Source organism: Pseudopipra pipra, chromosome 6, assembly GCF_036250125.1.
Source record: "Pseudopipra pipra isolate bDixPip1 chromosome 6, bDixPip1.hap1, whole genome shotgun sequence".
In the NCBI taxonomy this organism is placed as follows: Eukaryota; Metazoa; Chordata; class Aves; order Passeriformes; family Pipridae; genus Pseudopipra; species Pseudopipra pipra.
Genome location: NC_087554.1, coordinates 33130729 through 33155919, shown reverse-complemented (window position 1 = coordinate 33155919; position 25191 = coordinate 33130729). Strand labels below are relative to the sequence as shown.

Here is a 25191-nt window from a genome sequence, read left to right as displayed (position 1 = left end):
CCCCAGTTAATATTGTTCAAATTATTCACATCTGAAGGGCCGCGCCTGTCTGGATAGCTGGGCCCGACGCTTCTCCGGACTTGGTTTCTGCTTTTCACATCTGTTTCAGCTTTAGACTTTCACTGGTATTCTGCCAGCAGCCACAACTTTTTAATGGCTACAATAAACTACAGAGACTCATCAAATCTTTGTTGTACGTGTTAAAATTATAACCTCTTCAATTAAAATTTTGATTTAAAAATTAACTAGAGCATTAACTGAAGAAAAAAATTTGAAAGGGAATGTTTGAAAGAGATAAATTTTTATATGCGTGATTTGTTTAAATGTAAGAGAAGCTAATCACAGGAATGTTTGTTAGAATTCTGTTGCATATTTCTGAGTGATAAAATACCAACATCTGAAAACACTTCCACAACCTTCTTCATTTCAAATCTGTGCTGTCATTAACTTTATAAGTTAATTGCTTTGGCTGGGTTTCAAATACATCTTTACAAAGAAGAATTATGAAAAAAACCGGAACATAACAATTTTTCTAGATTTGCTATAAATACCTACAAAAATTTGTTCTAGAAAACATAAATCAGTGATTAGAAGAAAGCTTGAGTTTTTATTTTAAGAGTTAAAGTGCCTAGCTGCTTGTGTCTTTGCAATGTGGAACAAATATGATATGAATGTCACAGCCTCAATGCAGATCCTGCACGACTAAGATGCATGACAGCAGGACTACATGCTAAAAAAGTACAAGATCAAACACAGATCATGTTTCTGCAAAAACTAGCCCAAAAGAGGGCAGGCCATGGGGCTTACAGGGCCAAGCGATGAGAGGAGATAGAGCACTCACTTATGCCCGGGTCGAACAAACAACAACTGATACTTTCCTACCACTGTTAACCTTTGAAACTATCTTAAAGATGGCAGTGACCTAATCCAGCAATTTCTAACTGTAAGGATAAACTATTTTGTAATGGTTTTCATCACCTTACATTGAAAAAATAATCGTGTTCAACTCTGATTCTAAAAGGACTCTGCCATTCTGATGCAGAGATCTAAATGTAAAAGTTTTTGTAGGCTTTTATACAAATTCTCTCCCTAAACTCCATTTTCTACACGAAACTATTGTAACTAGAAGGAGCAACTTCTTTGTAACAAAGAAAGACAGGCTTAAAATATTCAGTCATCATTTGCTGAATTTATTTTAGAAAGTCATGTGTAGCACAAAATAAAAAGGAAACTGCTTGGAATAGTTAAGAGAACAACCCTTCCTAGTTTATTTCCAGTCAGTACCTTGATTGATAGATGACTTGGGTTTCTGAGCCTCTCTTTTTAATAAACATTTTTAAATGTTTATTTTATGTCCCAGGGTAAAAATATTTTGAACTGGAGATTTCCATTTCCCTTTGCTGTGCCTTGGCAAGCTGTATTTTATTTCTACATTAATAGTATTCAACTCTTTCTTGTAGCTTTTAAATTGCTGTTATACAAGTACTGAAGAAAGTATTTATGTTATGGAACTAACAGATATCTACAGTTAAACACATAGTTCTGGAGAAGTCAGAGGAAAATTCACACATAACTGAAGAAATATTCAGAAAGATTTCTTTAGGGGCCTCTCAATTGTAAAAAGGAAAATTACTTCTCAGGATCTCTACTTTCATTTTTATTAAGTCACGAGTTTAATTTTTTTTTCTTTCTAATTTATGTGAGTAATTTGTGCCACAGTGTAAAAACTCTAAATGAATCAACACTATAAATCTAATTAGCAATAAGAAAACCTCATAAAGATCACATTTTAAATGGCACTTTGTTGTTAGCAGAACAAATGTGAAAGTTCCCAGCTACCTTCTAGATCTCTCTTCAGTTTCCTTAAGTCTTTTATTAGGTCTTCAAATTTAACTTGGGAGGCCTGGAAAAAATCTTGTGGTTCTGGTAAAGGAAAAATGCTCTTGTCTGTTCCTGCTTCCTAAACAAACAAACAAACAAACAGGCCACTATGAAAATTGAAAGCATTTGCAGTGAAATAAATTACTTTTTTTAAAAATTCTCATCTATGAAACTGTATTATAAAACTATAGAAATAGCATATTTTAAAGCATTCTTGTTAAAACAACATATATCTCATTCAAGATTAAATACCGACCATTCTGAGTATTGAAACTTCCTTTTAGATGTTGTAAAGCAAACTGTGCTCAATTTAAACTTTGAAACGAAACTGAACTGACAACATTTCAGTTCGTTTTATGTCAATACAGGTTTAGATAAGGGATTAGAAATTTCTTAAAAACAGATAACAGGAATGCCTATTTTAAGGCAAGAAGTGTTCTTATGCCAAAAGTTTGTGGTTTTACTCTCTCAATTCATTAAATATACAAATGCTTTATAAGCATAAATTGAAAACCATATTTATATATTGCCTGAAGTACTATACACAGATAAAAATATACCGTTGAAGATTTATGTGGCTAAATAAACCACATGCGTTAATGTCTGTATGGAACTGCTAAGTATATACCTTATTTTTAGCAAAGTAATAAAAAAATTTGGAAGTAAAACAAAACAAACAAATACAAAAAAGAAACAAATAAAACCCCAAAACCAAACAAAAAAACCCAACCAAATAAAAAACCCCACAAACCTCTGAAAAGGTTCAAAGCAGTATCTCCAATGGAAGTTTAACAACTAAAATATGTATAAATGGTATTAATATGATATTGCTGTGTATAAGCATATACTAGTGAGTTTAAAACATGCATATACCTGTGCATAGATTTCAAGTCTGTAATAAAAGAAAACTCCCAGGTTGGAGAAATAATTGTATTTTGAACAGGGAAAAAATAATTTTATTTTTATAAATGAGCATTTTTGGGGGGAGAAGTGCAATGGATGACAATTACACTGTGTTAATTTTCTCCCAAGGATGATAAACTGTTTTGTTTTACAGAATTCCTTGAAGTAAAATTACAATATAGTAGAAAATCTGCAGAAATATTAAATATCATATATTTAAGTAAACTGATTAGAAAGCAAAAAAAAACAAACCAACCCCCAAAAACCCCCAAACACCAAACCCAAACCAACAAAAACAAAATCAAAAGACAACAAAAAAGCAAGAAACCCAAACAAACAAAGAACACTAGTACAGAGTTACATATCTCATGATTACTAACTCATCAATCCAACCACCTTATGCAAGAATTAAAAAAAAGGAATAAAAAATAAGCCATCACATACTTAAAATCAATTATTAGTGACATTTTTATTTAAAATACAGTAGTTCAAATTTTCCACTCAATAAGTTTGGCCACTGCTAATATCAAAAAGCTTCATAAATGTAACTCACTCAAAAGCAGCAGCCACATCTCCTCCTACATTTCCATCCCTAACTACATCCCCATCAGCTGACTCACCTCCTGCATTTCCATCCCTAACATCATCCCCATCAGCTGACTGACCTATCTTAAAATACCAAGCTGTCCTTGCATTCTGTCATAAGAGTGAAATCATGCTTCTGTCTTCCAACATAATGACATCACGGGAAATTTTACAACATTACATTGACCTGGATGTAATAAGACAGGGCTGGAGTGACCACCTGTCCAATCTGCAACAGTCACAGGCAGTTGCCTGCAGTGTAAAATTTTCCAAAGCATATTTCACACCTATTGAGGTACACAACTATTATAAGAAAGCAAAAGAAATGGATTTTGTTTTTCCTTTAGAGGTACTGTGTTCAGATTTCAAAAAAGCTAATATGATCCCTTTTACAATTTGTTGAAGAAACCTACTTTTGGAGAGGCTGATACAGCAAATGAATCTTTTACCTTATCACAATGGCGTAGGAAATATATGACGACATAATCCACAAGATTAATACCGCTATCCTAGGAAAAAATAAAAAAAATATTAAAAATGTGTGATTTACACTGATTCAAGTAAGCAAAAATGTACTCTATTTCAAAATAAATGTAGTATTATTTTATATTGCTATAAGAAATAGGACTCCCAGTATTTTCAGCCTTAGCATTACTGACCAAAAAAAATCGATCTTTTACAATACTGGCTTGATCACACCACCACTGGATCTAGAGTTTCTTTTTGTTCTAGATACAAGGTAAAAATACATGCACTGGGAGAAACTGTCCCCATATTTTATTTAATAATACAGGGCATTACTGAATAATAACATTAACTTGAATAATAATATTAACTTAAATAATAATATTATTTAATAATATTACTCTTGAACTTAATATCAACTAAATATTAAAGTCATCTCAGATATATTAAGGTGAACTGAATTTCTTACTCCCTCTACTCTCAATCATCTATAATGTAGATCTGAAAGAGGCATAGATATTTTTCATATTTTATTCCAGATACAAAATATACTAAGAAGTATATTTCATGCCCTGTTACCATACGAATTTTAATTCTCACTTTATGGAATCACCATTTCCATGTTCCTCCACACAAGAGAACACAATATTTTGTTACATGTCATTGGGTCAGCATAGGCCAGATGAACAAAGGAAAAGTTATACATTACAGAATACCATTCAGCAACATAAAAGAATCATCAGATATGGAATTATATCTGAAATGTCTTTGAAATTTTTTGGATGTGTTTTCATATTCTACATTGACAGCTATCAGGACAAACATTTCTATATGAACAATGTCTGGCTTCCTGTACAGGGCTGCCTCGTTTATATTAGAGCCTGCAGCACATTATATTTTATTAATATCATACACCAGCAAAATTCTTTTAACTAAGTCAGTGCTGTCATGCAGACAGAGCCACTCTGCATGTATAATGGTTTTAGAAGACACTGCTGGTAGGTCAAAAAAATCTCTATAAAAAGTAACTTTCTAAGATCATGTGACAACAAATGACTTTTATGTAAAATAAGAGATATTTAAAATTGGGTCTTCACCTTAGCTCATGGAATTCAGCTTAGACATAATATTGTTTGCCAGCAATTCACAAGAAGGGAGTAATGGGACATAGGAAGAATATCTTAATGTTCAAATACGCATTTTTTCTCCTCGCAAATATGGTCTACCAATTATCTCTGAGGTTTCATGTCTGCCCGTAGCAGCTGGACCCTTTGAGTTTTTTTGCATTTTGGAGACTAATCTAAACTAATAATATATTTATTTTTGCTATCAGGAAACTGTAAATACTATATCTTTTTTTTTTTTTAGCTTTTTTTCTGCCAAGGAACAAGTTTTATTCAATTACACTGTATATCAGTGACTACTTTTCATAATGCACAATTTTGGAACAAGCTGGCTAAATTCAGTCACACAGAAAGTCCCAGAGATAACTAAGTTCTAAGAAGTTTACAAGTAGATGGAAGAGTTAGACTAAAACCATTACTTGTGTACTGAGAAAAGTCAGGCAAAGCCCCGTTGTTTTACTTTCTCCTTCAAGCTAGCTAGCCAAACAACAAACACCTGAGTAATGGGAAACTGGTTCTAGTTTAGCTGCAGCTTGTACTGTGTCTTGTCCATAGAGCGAGACTGGAATGAAAGTGGTCATATGGAACAGCGGAACCACCACAATGAAGAGGAAAATAAGAATTACAAACAGAGTCATTTGGGTGGGAAAGCACCTCTACGATTGTTGAGTCCAACCGTAAACTCAGCACTGCCAAGTCCACCACTAGACCATGTTCCTAAGTGCCACATTTACACATCTTTTAAATTCCTCCAGGGATGATCATTCCACCACTTCCCTGGGAAGCCTGTTCCAATGCCCGATAACCCTTTTGCTAAAGAAATTTTTCCTAATATCCAATGTAAATCTTCTCTGACTCAATTTGAACTGTTTCCTCTCATTCTATCACTTGTTACTTGGGAGAAGAGACCAACCTCCCCTCAGCTACAACCTCCTTTCAGTTAATTGTAGAGAGCAATAAGGTCTCCCCTGAGCCTTTCCTCCAGGATAAACAACCCCAGCTCCCTCAGCTGCTCTTTATTACATAAGACTTGTGCTCCAGAACTGACACCAGCTTCATCGCTCTTTGGGCATGCTCCAGCACCTCAATGTTTTTAGAAGATAAAGGACTCAAATCCATTGGAAAAGCTTTCATTAATACAGTTGCTCACTGAACAATTTATTAAATACGTTTTTACACTTCATTAATGATGATATTCACAAGTAAAACAAAAAGATCCCTAGACATACCACTTTCCTGATGTTGCTTGTCTCACAAATGCATTCTTCTGTACATAAAGCATAACTAGGAACAAACCCTTCAAATCTATCTTTCTTATAGTAAAGAAAGCACTTCACGTAAGAAAGAAGAACATGAAAGAAGAGGTTTTTTTCTCATCCTACAAATATGTAACAACAACAGCAGAAAATATCTCCTATTCTTAGCTGCTTTCTATATCCATGTGGAGTCTAAGAATGTTTTGGTAAAAGAACTACTTTGACCAGTGTTTCCATTGCCTACATTATTTAACACCTCCTCCTCAGCGTTACTGAACTAGTAAGAAACAAAGTAACCTCATCTCAAAAGGTGTCTAGAGTTTGATCCTGACTTTGATCCTAGCATGACTAATCAAAAACCAGCTAGTGGTTCTCAATTTTTGACAAAATAATTTACTGCCACTTATAAGCATTTTCTCATGCATGCCATTCAAAATTCGTGTCCTACATCCATTTAACGGACAATTAAAAAAAAAGACTGAAAATATCTTGCTGGGTCTGACACCTCTTTGAAGAAGAATAAAATCCTGCATGTTTTGAATTTATATCCCTTATATACAATTTGTTAGTGTATATGTTACACTGAACCTTTACTGATATTTTGATTTTGAACATGATTTTTTAAACATTTTTACTCACCCTAAATTAAGAGCACAAAAAAACAATGGGGACATTTACTGCAGAAGATTTCAGCAGTTTATGCTCTCTGATTTCTCTCTGCTCTACTGTAATTAAGTCCCTGCTAGTAAAAGAGACACACAGAAGTTCTTTCTCACATAAGATAATTATCCTAGTATTACTGAATAGGAGAAACTAAAAGATTGTGGAAACATGTACATGTGCAGAAGGAGGTGAAAAGCTGGGAGAAAAAACCATGAAAATTGTACAAAGTGCCTTGCTTTTTCCAACAAGAAAGATAAGAAATAAAAGATTAACTTTTGAACAGATGACGAAACGAAAAAAGATCACTTGTGAAAAATTATCTTTAATTAAAAATTACTACTTACTCTGCTTTTGACGTCCTTTAGTTTGGGGAGTATTTCCAAACCGAATCCATCAGCTTGACCTCGAGTCCTATTCCCGCCATTCATATAATTTCCAAAAGCCAGAATCAAACCCAAAATTTCCTTTACACTTGTCATGTTCAGCAAAGCCTGGAAAATGGACACTGGTCTGTAACTTCCACTGGGAAAAAAATTCTAATTGCTAATATAAGATAGCCTTTTTAAAAATTTTATTTTTGCTAAGGGTTTTGTTTCTTATCTGTTTTTACCTTGGTAGGTAAGGGAAGCTGAAGCTAGTACAATAATCAAGACTGAAGAAACATTTATTAGACCGTATCTCCCTAAGATACTATGTTAATTAATCTATATGAAACAAATTATATGGCATCGTATACTATGTTGATGACAAAAAGATTAATGGAAGAAGATTACTAAACATCCTTAGTAGCCTTTAAAAATCTTACAGATGAAGTAGTTTATCATCTGTTTGCATAAGGCACAGTCAAATGTACTATTTTTGCTGTCACTAGCTTAGACTCAGACTGTCATTCAGTCTGCTTCTCACTGGTTGTGGTACTCTAAAATTCAGGCTCCTGGATCCACACTTAATGCAGATATAACAGGGCTAACTAATTACTATGTCTCAAAACAGAAAACAATTCTAGCAACACAGTGTAGAACTAGTAAATTATTTTCAGTTACATATAAGGACACCTGTCTTGTCAATTGAGAATCTAAGGCCATAGGACTAATCTTTAACTATGTAGCCTTATACACTGGATAAATCAATTGCAGTGTAAACTCCTGAGAAGTAAACTGAGGGCAATACAACTTTCCCTATCTCATACAACACTTTTTTATGTCTCCTTTGGAAAGGAAACATCAAGTAACTATTTTTATTGACAGCAAATCCAAAGGGGTAGAGCATGTGTACTTTGTGGAAGCAAAGCTAATCAAAAGTTAATCTTCAAATTGGAAAAAAATAAAATTAACCGTTCTGCCTAAGATGTTAGACCTTTAGGTCACTTTCAGTTTCTCTCAATTCTCATTCTACTTCAGATATTTGGTTATAATTTGACAATCTTGTCTTTAGTCTTTCATAGCATAAAATATTTGGCAGAGTTTTGTCAGACACTTAAAAAAATCTGCTGTACCAGAGTTAACAGAAATTAATAGATGACAAGCATCTATTGGTATCAACAGTGGTATGCAAAAAAAAGAAAGTTTGCAAGGCCCTGTATTAAGCTTGTCTGATATTTAATTTCTTGTTTATGGAGATTATCTATTACATACTTAATATGGAAAGTAATAAAAATCTACCATTCAAATAAAAATAAATTTCTATGTATTGCACAGGGCATCACATGCAATTCCCTTCCCCTTTCCCTCTTCCTTTTGTTCTTATAAGCAGTTATACATTTAATATATTTTTATTTTCCTGGAAAGGCAACAAGGTTCATCTCTTACAGCAAAAAAGAGGCATAAATACTCTAATATATATTTAAGTTTTAATTTAGCTTTCATTAGGACTCACCTTGGAAGCACGAGTTATGATATCTACTTTCCGGTGCACTGATGTTATCCCTTCAGAGAAAACTGACTGAAAGATAATACACTGAGCTCGTTCTGCAAAGTTGGGGATCTGAGATAACTCGTATAAAAATCTGTGGGGAAGAAAGGACTATTCATGAATCTTTATAATTCTTATCTGTGGGGTACATAATGAATGACAAGCTGCAGTATCATGAAATATATGTGCAATCTTTCCTACTTTGAATCAAGTCTGACAGAATTTATAATTGTTATATTATTTCTTTAAGAAAATGCTAAAAATCCTATTAATATCACTAAAAACGCACAACATTAATCATTATCACATCAATCCATTAACTATCATAGCTGCATAGTAATAAACAGAAGAATGTCAAACCTAAATCATCGGTTTAAAAAAAAAAAGGAAAAGCCAGACAAACACTATCTGTGTACTCTTTCAACTTATATGATTTTGCTTCCCTTAAAAATGTGTCCAGAAATACAGAACTCAATATATTCCTACAAGTTTATTTCTACAATGTCTGCCAAAAAATTTATTCTGATTCTCAGCATCAATTCTATTTTACTAATTTCCACCACATTTCCAATCATAGAGCAGCATGTTTTATGGGAAATGTACCTAGCTGTGTATTTAGCTGTGAGAGTATCTGTCTTGGGTCACTGTTTAGCAAAGTTACTAAGTCTTTACCTTCTCTATACCTGTCCCCGTATAAACATTTTTCTCATGAGTCTATTCTAGCTTTTCTTCTTTTAACTCTTTGGTAAATAAAAAGAAATAGAGGCATATTCAACAACTCTAATTCGGATCTCACAAAATGAAAGCATCCCAAAAGCATGAGTAATTCCTCCCTTTTCTCTTCATCAATTTAAAATGTAAGAGTTTGGCTAAATAACACAAGAAGCTTTAGCATTTCTTATAAAAACAATGATTTGCTTTTGGGTTTTCAGTCGAGGATTTCAGTGACACATATGCTTTCTTGAAATCCAAACCCAAGCTGTCTTTTGCTCCAATATCACTTTAGAAATACTCTTCTAGTCTCCTGTCAACAGATATCCTTAGATCCCCTTAATGCAGTGCCATCAAGATTTTTCTATGTCACCAAATTATGGGAAATTCAGTATTCAATTTATTAGCTTGAATTCTCCTTAAATGTATTTTAATTATTTAAGCCAATACATCTGATTTCTCCAAATTATTTCTTTTCTATAATAAATAATATCAGTGTATTTAAATCTGCTTTACAGATTTCTCATGTATGCAAGGCTTTGCCCAATACATAGTGACTGTCTAAAAAAATCAGCACAATCCACCTGTGGCTGGTGTGAACTACTATGTTTTAATTGGAATAACATTTTTTTCCTTCTTTTTTCTTTCTTGCCTGATGAAAAAAATCTATTGTGAGAGAAGATCAGGGAGGCCTGGCTTGACTCTTATACTTAAGCAGTGGGAAAAAAGAAATGTCAAGCTGGTATTAATAAAAATGCTTCCTATTGGGGATGAACGGTACTGCCAGGAAAAAAAAAAGAGGGTATTTTGCACTTTGTGTGAGAGAAACAAAAGAAAGAAAAACCAAGCTGCTCCATTAAAGTTCTAACATACACACAATTAAAAAACTTAAATTTAAAAAGTCAAATGACACATGTTCTTGCCTTTCCTTGAAAAGAGAACTATCTCCCACATGGCTGCCCATCAGAATACAGCGTAATTGTGCTGAGAGTTAAGAGCATCAGTGTAAAAAGAAGATAACTCCAGATTTTGGAATTCAAAGCATTCAAAGTTAAATCCAGACAGAACACTTATTATAACTGAAATTCATCACAAAAAGGAATCTTAGTGACTACAAATGTACTTACTAAACAAAAAGTCATAACCTGAATCTAGGGTTATCACAGATAAACCACCAATTCAGGTGGACAAAATTTTAGGAGAGAAAAGAATATTCTTAGTTCAGGCATTTTTGCAATATTAGTCTGAGGAAAGTATGATTAAGACTTAAAGTAATGATGATGTGAGTGTGACATAGCTTTTGGATGGGTTTCTCATTACCACACTTCTTATGGCCTAAAATAAACACAGAGAATATGTTGTTCATCTCTGTGAGGTCCATTGTACTCCTCTTTCAGAAACAGTAAATAAAAAATGCATTCACTTGAGAACATTTATCCTACCAGAATTTTGTAGTAAAGGCCTTGAGGGAACTTTCAAGCCAGGCATACTGCTATGTTGTTAGTGTAAGAGAATATTCTTGCAAATATAGACAAAGCAACCTGGTTCTACAGAGGCAAACTAATTTTCAGATCACATTTATCCACATTTGAAGAATATAAAATTTATAAACAATTTTTTGAGAAAAACGTGCTTCTAAGTAAGCCAGAAGGATTTAAACTGAAGTCCAAGGAAAGCTGTCTTCAAAGAGAAGCTAAGGGCATTACTTGGACAGCAATTATAAATTGCTCTCTACTTCCTGAATCAAACTACATACAAAACAGGAAAGCTCAGTACCATATTTGGCTACTACTTCCTTCATTAGTACTTATTTCACAGTAGAAAGGACTTTACAGAGAATATTCTACAACTAAAAAGGGTCTTGGAAACTAGCTAAAGCATCTGTATCCTGTTAGTAAAGCTCCAAATTGTGGCCAATTTTGCATATAAATCTTTATCATGGTAATGAATATTAGCATTTAACAACTATTATCATGAAGCATAATTTAGGAGGGTATTGTTATGTTGCTGTCATAATTACAGTTTGTGCCAAATTTAACATGACAGCAAGATAAATCAAAATCACACGTGCAGGAGAACATCAATGATACCACTAAAGCTTTTTATTTGTCTGGTAATCCAAGCATGTAATGGTTTCCTTTAGACTTCAGTGAATTCACATCAATGGTTTCATTATATGAATGCCTACTGTTAGTATTTGCAACCATTTGATAAATGGTTCAGCTTACACTTTTGTTCTGATCCTCATAAAGAAAATACACGAGGCTTATGCCCTGTATATATTTTTAATCACACATGCAAATTTAACAGTCTTCTGTCTTTAACCTTTTATGGAACTAATATGCACAACAGAGTTCAAAAAAATTTCCAGTTCTGCATTTAGGTTGACTTAGAGGCTGACTTAGACAACAAAACCAGTGGCATCTGATCTACTGAGTTTTCAGAAAGGACATTATTTTGAAGGTCCAACAAAATTTACATAAGCGCATAAAGCAAACTGTTTCCCCCTTAAGCTACACTTAAAAAGGCTAATTCTCTTAACCCATGTAGTTTAATAATAGGGTAAAAATGGGATAATTAACAGTTTCAGAGAGAACACAGAGAGTAATAATTGACAAAACATAGCTTTTTTCTTTGACACTACTATTTCACTCTGAACCACCAGAGGTAACTGCTTTATTTACAGTTTATTTTTACTTATGGAACACTGATAGCATAAATTCAACTTTGTATTTAATGAAGATTAACCTCTCTCCACTATAAATTACAAAAAAAGACAACCTCTGATAGCTCTAGAGGTCTACAAGATTCATATTCTTCAGAAGACAAAATGTATTCATATTTATTTAACTCGGATATACAGCAAACAGACTGCCAAAGATTCAAGCTCTGGAAAACATCAGCTAGTCACACAATGTATTCTTATGCCCCAAGCCAATGCAATGACAGTCATGGAAATGGGATGCAAAAACAAGCCAGTATATAAACTTTACAAATATTTGTTCTATTAAGTCTTACTAAAGAACAACAGTTACTCTTACTCGAGTAAGATAATAGCCTTATCTCCTAACACTAGCCTATTCCATAGTGGGCAGTCACAAATTGAGTACTTAACTGCTTAGGGTAGGAGAAATAGAAAAAATTATCTGTTCTTCAGCACTAACATTTTAATGGGAAAAAGGTATGAAAATGTAATACTTCTGACATCAAACAATCATATACTATCTCTGCTATTTCAGTTATTCCCCTCCCTACCCTTTCTTACATCAAAGACAGCAGAAAAGATACAACAAGACAAGATGGAAAAGGAAACAAAATGACAAAGAGGCCTCAGTGCAGGAAGATCAGAAGAAGAGAGTAAGAGTACAAAAGGGAAAAGTAGTGCAGTAGCAGAAAGCAAATACTACTGGTAGGCCAAAATCTAAAATCAAATGTATACTCTAAAATAAAATTCAGGATTATATGACGAATTAAATAGTCCGTGGAATCTTGAGGATTCTTTCACAGTGGTCTCAGGTGTATTACAATAGAAGGAGCAACACTTAAAAAGTTTTTCATCCCAACAGTTGTCACTGGCCACAACGGTCCCAGGAGAGGAATGGTGGAACTAGTAAGCATAACACTGTGTCTTTGTCACAAGACTCACCAAAACCCTCTGTTCATGCAGCTCTTTCAAATAATTAACAACAAAAATCAGTCCGGCCCTGCTTTATGACATGTTAATTTAGCACTAAACGCTCTAATGGAACGATAAGCCTTTTACAAACATAAGAATGGGAACAGAAATTCTTACTGATTCAAGGTTACATATTTTATCAGTTCTTGTGGTCCAAGTTCATGTAGTAAAATGTCATTTCTGAAAAAAGTTACGTGATAAAGGCAAAGTTTACCTCATGCCTTGAAATACACAAAAAAATTTATAATTACTTACCAAAAATTATGTATCAAAATTGCTTTCAATATATCATCGAAGGACTGTATTATATAATGATAAAATATTATGAAACAAATCTTACTGCTCTGGTTTATCCAGAAGCTTCAGTTCCTCCTCTTTTGAAGTCTGATAATATTGCTTGATTTTCTCCAGTTCATCCTTTTGTGCTCTCTGAGTGAATTAATACAAAGTAATTAGTTACTAATTAATAAGAAATTAATAAATTACTGCTTTACCTGTTTGCTTGCAAGCAACAACTGTATTTTTTTATTAGGAAACATTTAGTCTATGCAAAAGAGTGAAGCACAAAGATCCATGAAAAATTCCTTCAGAGCCCTGCATGCCATTTACTACCAATGGCCATGGAGCACAGCATCCTTGTGCAAATATTGCTACAGGACGCTTCACAAAGTTTAGGTCAGGAAGGTATCTGTGACATCTCCACAGTCCAGTGTAAATGTGGAGATTTCAAGTTTGCTTTCAAGCAACTTCAGAGTCACACAGCTCATGAATGCTATATCCTTAATCTATACAGCAACCTGGGGTAACTACAACAATCCAGGAGTCTGATGAGATAAATTCAGCATGATAGCACAAAACAGGCCTTAAGTGAGGACAGTATTTTTCAGGCAGCTCAGGAGAGAACACTGATAGGTGTTACACCTTTTTTTACATTTTAATCTGATTCCAAAGGCACTCCACTGTTTAAAATTTCTGACATTTAAAAACTAAGTCAGCAAGAGAAATAAACATCTCAATGTGCCTTTTTTTATGTTCATACAATATCCTGAGTTGGAAGGGACCTACAAGGATCGTTGAAATCCAACTTTTGGCCCTGCACAGGACAGCCTCAAGAATCACACCATGTGCCTGAGAGCACGTGCCAAACTCTTCTGGAACCCTGGCAGGCTTGGTGCTGTGACCACCTCCATAAAGAGCCTGTTCCAGTGCTACCCTGTGGGTGAAAAATCTTTTCCTTTATGTATAATCTAAACATCCCCCGACTCAGCTGTAGTTGGTCAACCAGGTGGGCTCCCTTGTCATAAAAGGAAATTATGTTTGACAAGTAGGACTGTCCTCTCCTGAAGCCATGCTGGCCGTGACCGATAACTGCACTATCCTTCAGGTGTTTTTCAATACCTCCCATGATAGTCTTCATAATTTTACCATGCACTGAAGTGGGACTGACAGGCCTGTAGTTTCCAGGGTCATGCTTCTTGCTCTTCTTGAAAACTGGGAGAGCGTTAGCCAGCTTCCAGTCAACTGAGACATCTCCAGATTCCCAAGACTATTCAAAAATCATCAAGAGAGGCCTCGTGATGATATCAGCCAGCTCTTTGAGGATTCTGGGATGAATCCTATCAGGCCCCAGATTTGTAGGGATCCAGCTGCAGAAGCAGATCTCACACAATTTCAGGGTCAACTGGGAGTTGATCATTCTCGCAGTCATGGTCCTCCAGCTCAGGGCACGGGAACCCCGCTGGCCCGTCATTCATCGGTGTTGAAAACAGAGGCAAAGAAAGTGTCAAACACCTCTGCCTTGTCTCTGTCCCTGTTTGTGAGGTGACCATCCTCATCCTGATGTTATTTATGCACTGCCCTTTGCTTTTAACATATTCTAAAAAACTCTTTTTTATTGTCCCCCACATTTCTGGCCAGCTTCAACTCCAGCTGAGTTTTGGCTGCATAAATTTTCTCCCTACAACAGTGAATAGTATCTCTATATTCCTCCCACATGAGTTTGCCTCTACTGGGCATACACCTTTTTTTTTTTTGACTTAGCTCCAAAAGAAGATCCCCGTTCAGCCAAGCCAGTCTTCTGCCTGGTCTGCTTGATATCTGACATTTTGGAAACTGCCTACTCCTGTGCCATTAAAGAGGTGATATTTAAAAAGTGATCAGCACTGATGGACCAGAGCACCTTCAAAAGCGTTTTCCCAGTCGACTTATTCACTACTTCCCTGAGCACCCTGAAGTCAGCTCTCATTGTCCAGGGCTGAGGTTTTGTTGGCACTTATCCTTCTGTCAACAGAGATTTTAAATTCATTCACTTGATTAACCTAAATTCACTCAGTTGCTTTGTGGCCACTGTGGCCATGCCATGGTCAAGACCAATCACCACTTCACTCACAAAACTCTCTCTGTTAACAAGAAACAAATCAAGGAGGGCATCTTTCCTGGTCAGCTCCCTTACTACCTGTACCATGAAGTTATACGGGTGTTTCAGAAATCTTCTGGACCTGTTTGTCCCAGCTGTGTGATGCTCTCAGTTAACATCTGGCAAGCTGAAGTCTCCCACAAGAACAAGGGCAGTTGATTTGGAGATGTCCCTAAGTTCCTCACAGAATAATTCGTCACCATCATTGTCCTGGACAAGAGGTCCATAGTAGACTCCCACGATGACATCTGCTTAATTTGTCCCTTAATTCTTACCCAGAGGCTCTCATCTGTGCTACTGCCAATTGTAAGCTCCATATATTCCAGTCCCTCCATTCCATATGTCACCCTATGTTACCTATTTTATGAGTGGTAAATTGCCTAAAGAATTTTTCTACATAAGGTCTGTAGTCTAAAATTACAACATAAAATAGAACTTTATTTATTCTGTGTCTGAAATACTATGGTGATTAACCACATCGTTGCCCCGTCTTTACTTACATTTTCATATAGTGCTTCCAGTGTTTCTAGATCTACTACAGAGTCATCAACGCACAGTATAGCTGTATAGAATACAAACACAAATTAGATGCTAGAAAACATACTTAAGAGTTCAATTCTTTTTCCTGAGAAATGTACTAACCTAGCTAAAGGACATATGCATCCAGTTTGTATTTTACTATTTTCAGTGGTTTATTTTTGTTCTAACTTCAAATCACAGTACTCATGGAAGAACATTCTATAAAGTCTGTCTTAGGAGAATAGAGTTCTACTGTCCCCCTCTAATACACTCATCAGTCAAAGATATGACCAGTCAAGTACTCAGCTGATTGTGTACAATGAAATGAACAGCACAGATTTCCTGTTAGCTTAGAAGGCTGGATAGGAAGGAATTGAGAGTTAGGGTATTTAGGTCTCTCTAGGTGTACAGGAGATCAGGGAGATACCCTTGTCTTGGAACTAGCCATCCTGGGAAGTAGACAAGTCAACAAACTTGCAAAATTTGCAACTTGCAAATTTGCAAGTATAAAAGATTGTGCTACAGTTTTTAAATTACCTTCAGCAGTCTCATGTTTAAGTTAGCTTTACCCACTAGAAAACTACCTACATGACAATTTCTGGATAAATACTTTTCAATATCACACAGAAACACATGAAGTACACTCTAATGATTAATTATGCCTCATTACCAAAAACGAGAAGTCTCAAAATCTCTCCTATCTTAGTTTCAGATTTTACTAAGTTTGGAATATGATGCTAGGTGTTTCCAACATTTGAAAATCCCATTACTTAGGCAAGTGTTGGTACTCTTCTGAAAACTAAATGGGATTATTTCATTGTGCTTTCTAATGCACTCTAATGTTAAATTCCAGGAAGCTAAGAGATGCACAATGGAATGGAAATAACTGTGGATGTTTAAATTTTTTGAAATCAGCTTTTCCTTGAGATCCATAATGGGACTGGGCACAATTTTTGAACTCATGACTTATGTTTAAATATTACTGAGAACATTAATCCCCAAAAAATCAAGCTTAAGGCCTCTACCAGTTTTCCATGTAACCACTGACTCATCATTAGCTACTACCTGATAACTTTTGATTTTAATTTTATTACATTTCTTCAAAGGAAATTTGACTGCTTCTGAATTTAGAAGATTTTAAAAGCTCTTGCTGCATTTGCAATCCATGTTTGAAAGGGGCAAGGCACACATCTTTAAATAATTATTTAAAAGTAATAAGCTTTCGCCTGCTCTACCACCTACCCCATGATTTTACATTGTGAAATTTACCAGCAGGCTAGTAAATTTTCCCTGTGGCAGGCTAATTAATTTTATTAAAAGGTCCAGTGACATTTAGAATGCTTTAAAATTCTGCTTGTCAATTATGATTCTGTCTGTTGACATTACACCTTGGTTAGAAGTAAAGAATTATAGAGAAAACAGTATCAGTGAAAAAAAGCAGTATCTCCAACTATTTTTGTACTACTGCAAAGATTCCAAAAAAGCTCAAGTGTGTAACCAAATGTAAAGCCTGAACAACTGAGACTGACAAAAATCTTTGTTTAAAGAAAAGTCATTAAGGATTGAATTTAAGAGATGTCTCCTGTAAGACAGTTTCAAGAGATGCATTATCTTCTGTATTATCCAATGTAATTTCAAAAGAACCTAAGAGATTGGAAAATCTCTTGGAAAATTGGTTTCACGGTTCAATATATTTAATTGTGAATATTTTAAAATATTTAATTGAGTTCAGAAGCTTCCCTTGTGGTTCAACATTCATCCTATTTTAGAATATTCTCAAATCTGCTTACAAGGAGAAATTTATTTGTCTAGAGTTACGTAGAAAAGGCAACTTACTGGAGAAAAACTGAACCTTTACTAGAAATGCAAAGCATGTAACTAATAGTCAATTTTTTAGGTACAAAACTATTATGATGACAGCAAGTAGTTTAATAAAAAGAGCACTTTAATAAGAATATTAAGAGTTTTAAACCTAACTGAAATTTTTAGCCAGAGATTTGTCACCAAAAAGGCCCCAGAATCACAAAGCAGTTTTTAATGCTCTATTATCTTATCCATGTTTCTATACTCAACATCAGTTCTAACAAATCATCATTTTGAAGTGACATGATAAAACAAAAAGTGTCTGAGATTAAACTAACAAAATACAACCTCATAAATCACAGAATTAATAATAATCATTGTTAAGAAACATATAATGAGTTATTTTCTCTCTTTGAACAAGTATGTGATTGTATAAAAGTTCCAGGAAAATATTTTCTGATTTACAACTTGCACTGCTAAAATTGGCAATGTCCATGCAGACAACCTGCAGTTAAAAATCTGACCATATTACTCAATTTAATGATAACTGGACATCTTAGGATACCAATGTATGTAGAGACACATTCCCAGGAAGTCAGAAGTACTGCCAAAATCTACATAGCCTCCTTTATTTCATCTTTATGTATTTTAATATCTTCGTCCTTCTCTATTTTTTTCACTCAAACTGATTGAACTTTATGCCATACACATTTGGAGCAGAAGACAAAAACATGTAAATTTTATGAAGACTGGCCCGTTTTTTTGAAAAGAAGCATTGATTTTGAAAAGCTGGAAGAAATCCCCAAATTCACAGGTGTCTCAGTATTCTTACTCTAAAAATATGTAATGAACAATACATTCAAGGTATGTTGAATAAATTAACTTGAATTTGAACAGCTGAATAAAACCCCATTACACTAGATCAAAGAAAATAATTATTTTGATTTCTACTTAAAGGAACAAAAGCTTCTTAATTTTTCTGTGAAAAAGAAACCCCACTTTTAATCATATGTATATTAACATTATCAAAATTAATATGAACCTTGGTAAGTTTTTCAAAATGCTCTTCCTGATACAGTGAACTTAACCATAATACTTTACTGCATTAAATCTCATTATACTGAGACTTACGTAAGTGTAAGTAATATAGGTGAAGTATCATAAATCTACAAAAGAGGCTCCAAAACAATTAATAGCTATTACAATATCAATCATCATTGGTGATTTTTACTTTCATCTTGCTTTCTAGTTAGCTGTCTTCCTTACACTGTCAGTTTAGTTAGAATATTTCACCTACACCTCACAATATGTCAAAAGGAAGTAGACTCATGCTGTGAAAAGCTGGTAATTTTATTGGGTTCCTCTACCTTTAAAAAATCTGTTACTTGGCCAAGTCTGGTTTCTGAGATCCTTTTTTGCAGGGAAATTGAGGCAAACATTTTTATGTGGCCTATGGTGTCTGCTCACAAGAAGAAGAATTTATATACACAAGGATCATTAGTGCAGGGTTGCACCCATTAGGCTATAATAACCGTCAGCTAGGACAAAAAACAGATCAGCATCATGCATTCAAACTAACAGGCACACATAAAAATACTTGCCAACTACATTTCCCATACAAAGCATTGCTTTGAATATAAACTTATACCAAAGGTATTTAACATAATTCACTTTTAAAAAATGAATCTAACAGATTCCCTGCTGCACAGATTTCTCATACTCTGATCACTTCAAAAATGAAAACCAAAGAAAAGCTGAGAATTTAAAGCATACTGTGTGCAGTCTACAGACAACTTTAGAACTTAGAGGTTAAAATGAAAAATATACTTATCTCCTCTTAACAAGCTTAAATACCAACAGTCTTAAGTCTGACTTTGATATACAGCCTCACTCCTACTAAACACATTTTGGTTAAATCAGGATTTAAGTCCTGCTGACAGAGCTTACATATACTCAGCAATATCAAACCACTTAATATGGCAATTAGACTGTGAAATATGAAGAAATCACCTTAACTGCTCTCTAATGATAAAACAAAAATACATTATTTAAATAAAAAGAGCTTGCCAAAGGTACATGTATTTGACCTGGAAGTATTTAATTGTTTTATATTCTACATTCTGTTGAGTAAGGCTTGATTTCATGGGAATATGCAGCCCATCACTGGGAAACTGAAATTAAATTGTGACCGATCTGGTCAATTAGACAATGACAACAACTGTAAAATACAAATCCCTACATGGCAAAACTGCCTAAAATATCCAAATCACTTTTGTTTACTTCTGACAAATTGATATGTTATAAACTTATTTAAAGGTTTTCTCCACTATTTAACTGTCATGCTACACAAAAAAATACACATAACAAAGAAGCACCATGGGCACAGTGTGGGTTTAGAAAACTAAGAAAGCTCAGTTCCTGAAAGAAGTCATGAGCAAAAGATTCTAGCACTAATGTTAACCTACTCACATCATGCTGGATGCCCAAGGCAGATTCATAAAAATGTATGTTGTGAATTTTCCCGAAAAAGAGAATTTAATTTTAAAGAAAATTTAATTTCAAAGAAAACCGTTTCCCAACTTCTGAGGTGGGTATGCAGCTATCTCTATACTTCGTGCATAGTATACAGTATACATAGAATGCATACATGTAATGTTCTGTGTAGGTGGGAAAGTCACTCAACTTTGGAACAACAGTTTTTAAACCCTTATAATCCATACTTCCACTTTCACTTTCAGCTGAAACCCCATAAAACTCTTTGCACATAGTGCAAGTAAGAAATATTCCAAAGCAATTCTCTTTACCCAGAAGTATTTCCAAAATATAACAGAGAAACTGCTGCATGGTATGGCTAATACACAAATTGGAGCTGCCTTGGAATAGTTTGGCTTTAGCATATAACACATAGTCTTTAAGATGCTAAGAAAGTGCCTGGTTAACAATGATACTGGTCTCTAAAGTTCAGATGTGCTGTAAACTATAAACTGCACTAAGAAAATGCAACCTATTTATATAACTGCTATGATCTCTCATCAGAGGAAGACCACACAGCAATCATGGGATGATTAGAAATATAATATTGAATTAAAATGATTATTAGACTGATCATCAGTCTGGCTGAGTTAATCTGAAGTTCACATTCCTCCAATTATTTACTTCAGTATGTTGACAATGGAAGGTAAATCATTAAGTTGAAGAAAACCAGTCAGACACTTTTCAATTGGTTGACTGACATTGTACAATACTATCATAACTATGTTTTTTCTAGACAGTTTGTCCCCTTCTGTGGCATGATAGTTCTTTGCATTGCTCACCATCAGAATATCATTACCGTGACACTGTAACAAAAATATATTCTGCTATTCTCCACAAAAAACAATGAAGGTGAATCTACAAAAGCAGATGGCATGATCTAGGCTTTTTAACGAATTCCACTCTAATCCATCCCATCTAAGTGTGATCAAATACATTTCTCTAACATTTTCAAATCTTAATGTGCTTCTGCATAGATAATTTACAGAGCTGGTGAACACAGGAATGTTCCAAATGTCCAATAAACATACCAAGTCCCCATATGTGCTATTACAGTTTGGCCAGTGCTACTCTGATGTAATAAATGGAGTCCTGGACAATATATTTAATTGCTTAAAATCTAGGAAAAAAAATACTAAATTAGCATTAGTCTCAATGCTAAAGATCAATGTTATTTTCCTCTTTGTTATATAGACTACATTCTGTCAGTATTGTAGTGCTACAGCGCAGCTACTCTTGCTTTGGCAAATGTACCAGCAAAGCCTGTAGTTGTTCTGTGGGGAGTAATATGGCACTTTACTACCACAGAGAGTACAATAAGCTATAAGGTGTGCAGCTGGTGTGATCTACTGCATCTTACAGATTAATCCCGTGGAAAATATAGCACCATGTATACCAGTAGACCACCTAGTTAATGTGTCCTGATGGAAATCAGGGGTATTACTGAAACATTTCCAGCAATACAGAGAAGCAGAACTTCTGATGCCCTACAATTTTAGTGGCAAAACGCAGGTGCTGTGGAGGTAGGGAGGGATTTGGGGGAATTACTCCTTTGAACATAGGCATCTACATTTCATTAACATCCCATATTCTGAAACTAAAAGTTTTCTCATCTGGGCCTCCCCACAATTTTGCTAGTTAAGTCTTGAACAAAGATCTCAGTAGCTCATGGAAAGCTAGCACAGATGACATACACTGCAGAAAAGAGCATTATTATGTTTTTCCAGTGCACTACTATTGCTAGCTACTATATTGGAACTGTCTCAGCAAGTGGAACATTGCCTTGTAAAAAGCTGGACCAAGGGCCCACAGAGGGTTTTCATATACAGTTATAAACAGCATTTCCCATTACAAACAGAACTGAATCACCTCACTGTGGAGCGAGTTATAATATTTCAACAGCAAAGCCACACAAATAGTCTTGAGCCACAAGTTTGTCTTTCAAGCTGTAAGATTTCAGCTGAACAATGACAGGAAAAGATACAGGTGGATTAATACAAAATGGAGATTACTTCTCTAAGTGTGTACTGTTAAAGCATGTCCCTTACCTAACAACTGATCTCCACTATTCCTCACCTCTTCTTTTCAGAGGTTTTAAAAAAATATGGAGAAAGAGCCTTAAAAATAATCTCAAACCTACGCACAATTTGATTATTGCTATTTGTCTTTTCAATATAAAGATCCAATATAGCATACTGAGTCAGACAGATTTTCTGCCTGCTTCTTCTGCTCAGGAAATGAATAGTGTTAATAGTGGTCTAACTAAAAACTATACTGTTCTCACAAGTACCAGATTCACCAGTGTTCTCAGAACATTGCAGGACCTAGGATTTGTTCTTCTCTCCCACCTATCTAGAAGATATTAGGACAGGTGCAGCATGACAGTGTCAACTTTTCCTCTGCATCATATAATACCAACACTACTCAAAATAATTATTCAGTTTTACATTGTCTTCTCCCTAGACTGTACTCAGACACAGAATGAATTTAAACTTATCTGCAAAGGATGCATTTCACTCTCTCAAACCAACACGTGTGGAAGACTCCCTTCCTGAAGTGTGGCAGCTGGCTCATCGTCAGATGCAAACTGAAGCATCTGAGTGCCACATACGCTCACTTGCTTGTTTCGCACTGCCAAGTTATCTACAGAATATGCTGTGAAGTTCTGTGCTTTAATATGAGAGCATAATCCTATAGATGCAGAAATCTCACACTATTTTAAAGGACCGTGTAATTTTTCTCGTGATTTCTCGTTTTGTCTTCTCTACAACTTTGCATGCATGTGTATGCACAGGGCAGTTTATTTGAGTTTTTCTCTTTATTTCTGTAACTGCTACATACAGTAGAGCAAACGGTATACTATACATAGACAGTAAATTCATTTGTACATAACTTTTCAACAAACACTGTCAGAAAAACTTGAAATATTTTTTTTTAATTTTTGACTTTCTTTTGCCTCAAGTTTCTCCATTCTCCATTGCAAGTGGTCAAAGACCATTAACTTTTCCCTGTTTTTCATGTACTGAATTAGGCCATGAAAATTGGCTTGAAAAAAGAGATGAGTGCTTAACTTGCATGTTTCTTAGAGGTAGCTCTTAGTAACTTCACTTTGTAATGAAAAAACCCACAATCTTTGACAGTCATGACCCTATGATCACATGCTTTTTTGGTTAGGTGTTATCATGAGCCATTTAGCCTATTACAAATTTTTTTCATCCAGTGCATTGACTACAGTAGGCCTCAAATAATTTTTCTGCTGACAGGCAGGACTGCACACAGATTTAAATTACATAAAATGCTATGGGAAAAACACACACTAAAAGAGAAACAAGATAATTCCACTTTTGTCTTCATATTTGTATGCATTTCTTAAGGTCCCCTCTATATAACAATGTTTTCCCTCAGTCTTGTGAACTGGGGTTTTATCCCTAGGTAGTCACTGAACACGGATTTTTATTAGAATCACTCATCCTGCTTTGTAATTTTTTTATTAAAGTTCCACTAACAGTATTCCCAAATTGTGTTTGTAACTCCTAGCTCTTTCCATAAGCAAGAGACAGCATATCCTATTGCCTCCTTGAGCAACACATGTGGTGACATGCCAGTCATTTGCTACCTCAGACTAGAGAGGGTGATGAGTTATAAACTTTTCTTCAGTGACAGCACTTGTTTCGCTGTCTTTCTCTCCCAACACCCTAATTTTCATTAAACTTGTAGGACTACATTAGCTATGTCTGCACCTGCAAGTAGTGTAGTTTTTAGATTTGTAGACAGCAACAGCTGATGCTGAGGATTCAGTGTTCACACTATACACATTTCAGGGAGTTTTAACTATCTCTGATTTGATCCTGGGGTATTTAGAGCCTGCTATAGGTGGACACTACTGGCACTCTCCTAAAGCAAATCTCAATTTAATTCTGAAGGATGTTTGTGCACTCTGAAACTGCTCTGCAATGCTTTGCAATGCAAATACAGCAAAGGGGATAACTAGTAAATATGATTCAAAAGTGTACTGCTGATTCAAGCTAAAAATGCTAATGTATACATACCCAAATATTTGAGTCATTATGTTCTCTTAAATTTGGCATAAATTGGCCAGAAGATTTCAAAAGCTATAGGAGTATAGCAAACAACTAAGAGAGAGATAGAGATGTTCTACTTTAGTAGAACATCATGGCATGGAAAATAAAAAGTAATAAAAACCATCTCTGAAGATACTAAAGAATACTACCCAGTTTTTATAATGCAGCTTCTATCGTATCCCTATGCTGCTGTAACTTCTGCCAGCAAATTATTCAGACCTTTAGTAACAGCAGTTTTTTTCCATCTCATTCTGATACCTTTCACACAATACTGGCAGGGATAAAGTTATTCCTTCTTTTCCTTATTCCCTTGCATCCCAAGAGACATCTGTAAGCCCTTTTGCTTTTAAAGTGCTAGATGCTCAAAGGCTCTTTTGAAATTAATAATAATCAATGCCAGCAGCATCTCAACACCCTACCCAGTATTTGCATGTGATGGAGGGAAAACAATAGCAAAAAAGGAGACATCAACTTGAGTTCTTCCAGCAGTTGTTTTAAATGGTGAATATTTTCCTTTTCTTAATGTGAAAAAGAAATAAACAATATCCTTAAACAATATCTTTTTAAATCCAGAACATAAGCAGACTCTCAACTACCCCAGTGTTCTGAAAAGTCTGTATTTCTCTACAGTTGTACTAGCAAACTCAAATAATGTCTACCAGTA

General features: G+C 34.8%; 1 protein-coding gene across 10 annotated transcripts in view; it reads right to left on the bottom strand.

Annotated features, from left to right (window-relative positions):
* FMN1 (formin 1) overlaps positions 1-25191 on the bottom strand; it is a 187712-nt gene that overhangs the window by 48247 nt on the left and 114274 nt on the right. For 9 of the 10 annotated variants that reach the window (XM_064658464.1, XM_064658471.1, XM_064658469.1 and 6 more), the window contains 6 exons: positions 16092-16153; positions 13516-13604; positions 8753-8882; positions 7222-7368; positions 3819-3878; positions 1840-1960 (listed from right to left, as the gene is read on the bottom strand). In XM_064658464.1, coding sequence (XP_064514534.1) covers positions 1840-1960; positions 3819-3878; positions 7222-7368; positions 8753-8882; positions 13516-13604; positions 16092-16153 — 609 coding nt within the window. The remainder of the gene's footprint in view (positions 1-1839; positions 1961-3818; positions 3879-7221; positions 7369-8752; positions 8883-13515; positions 13605-16091; positions 16154-25191) is intronic. The other variant, XR_010431342.1, reaches the window with a different exon arrangement.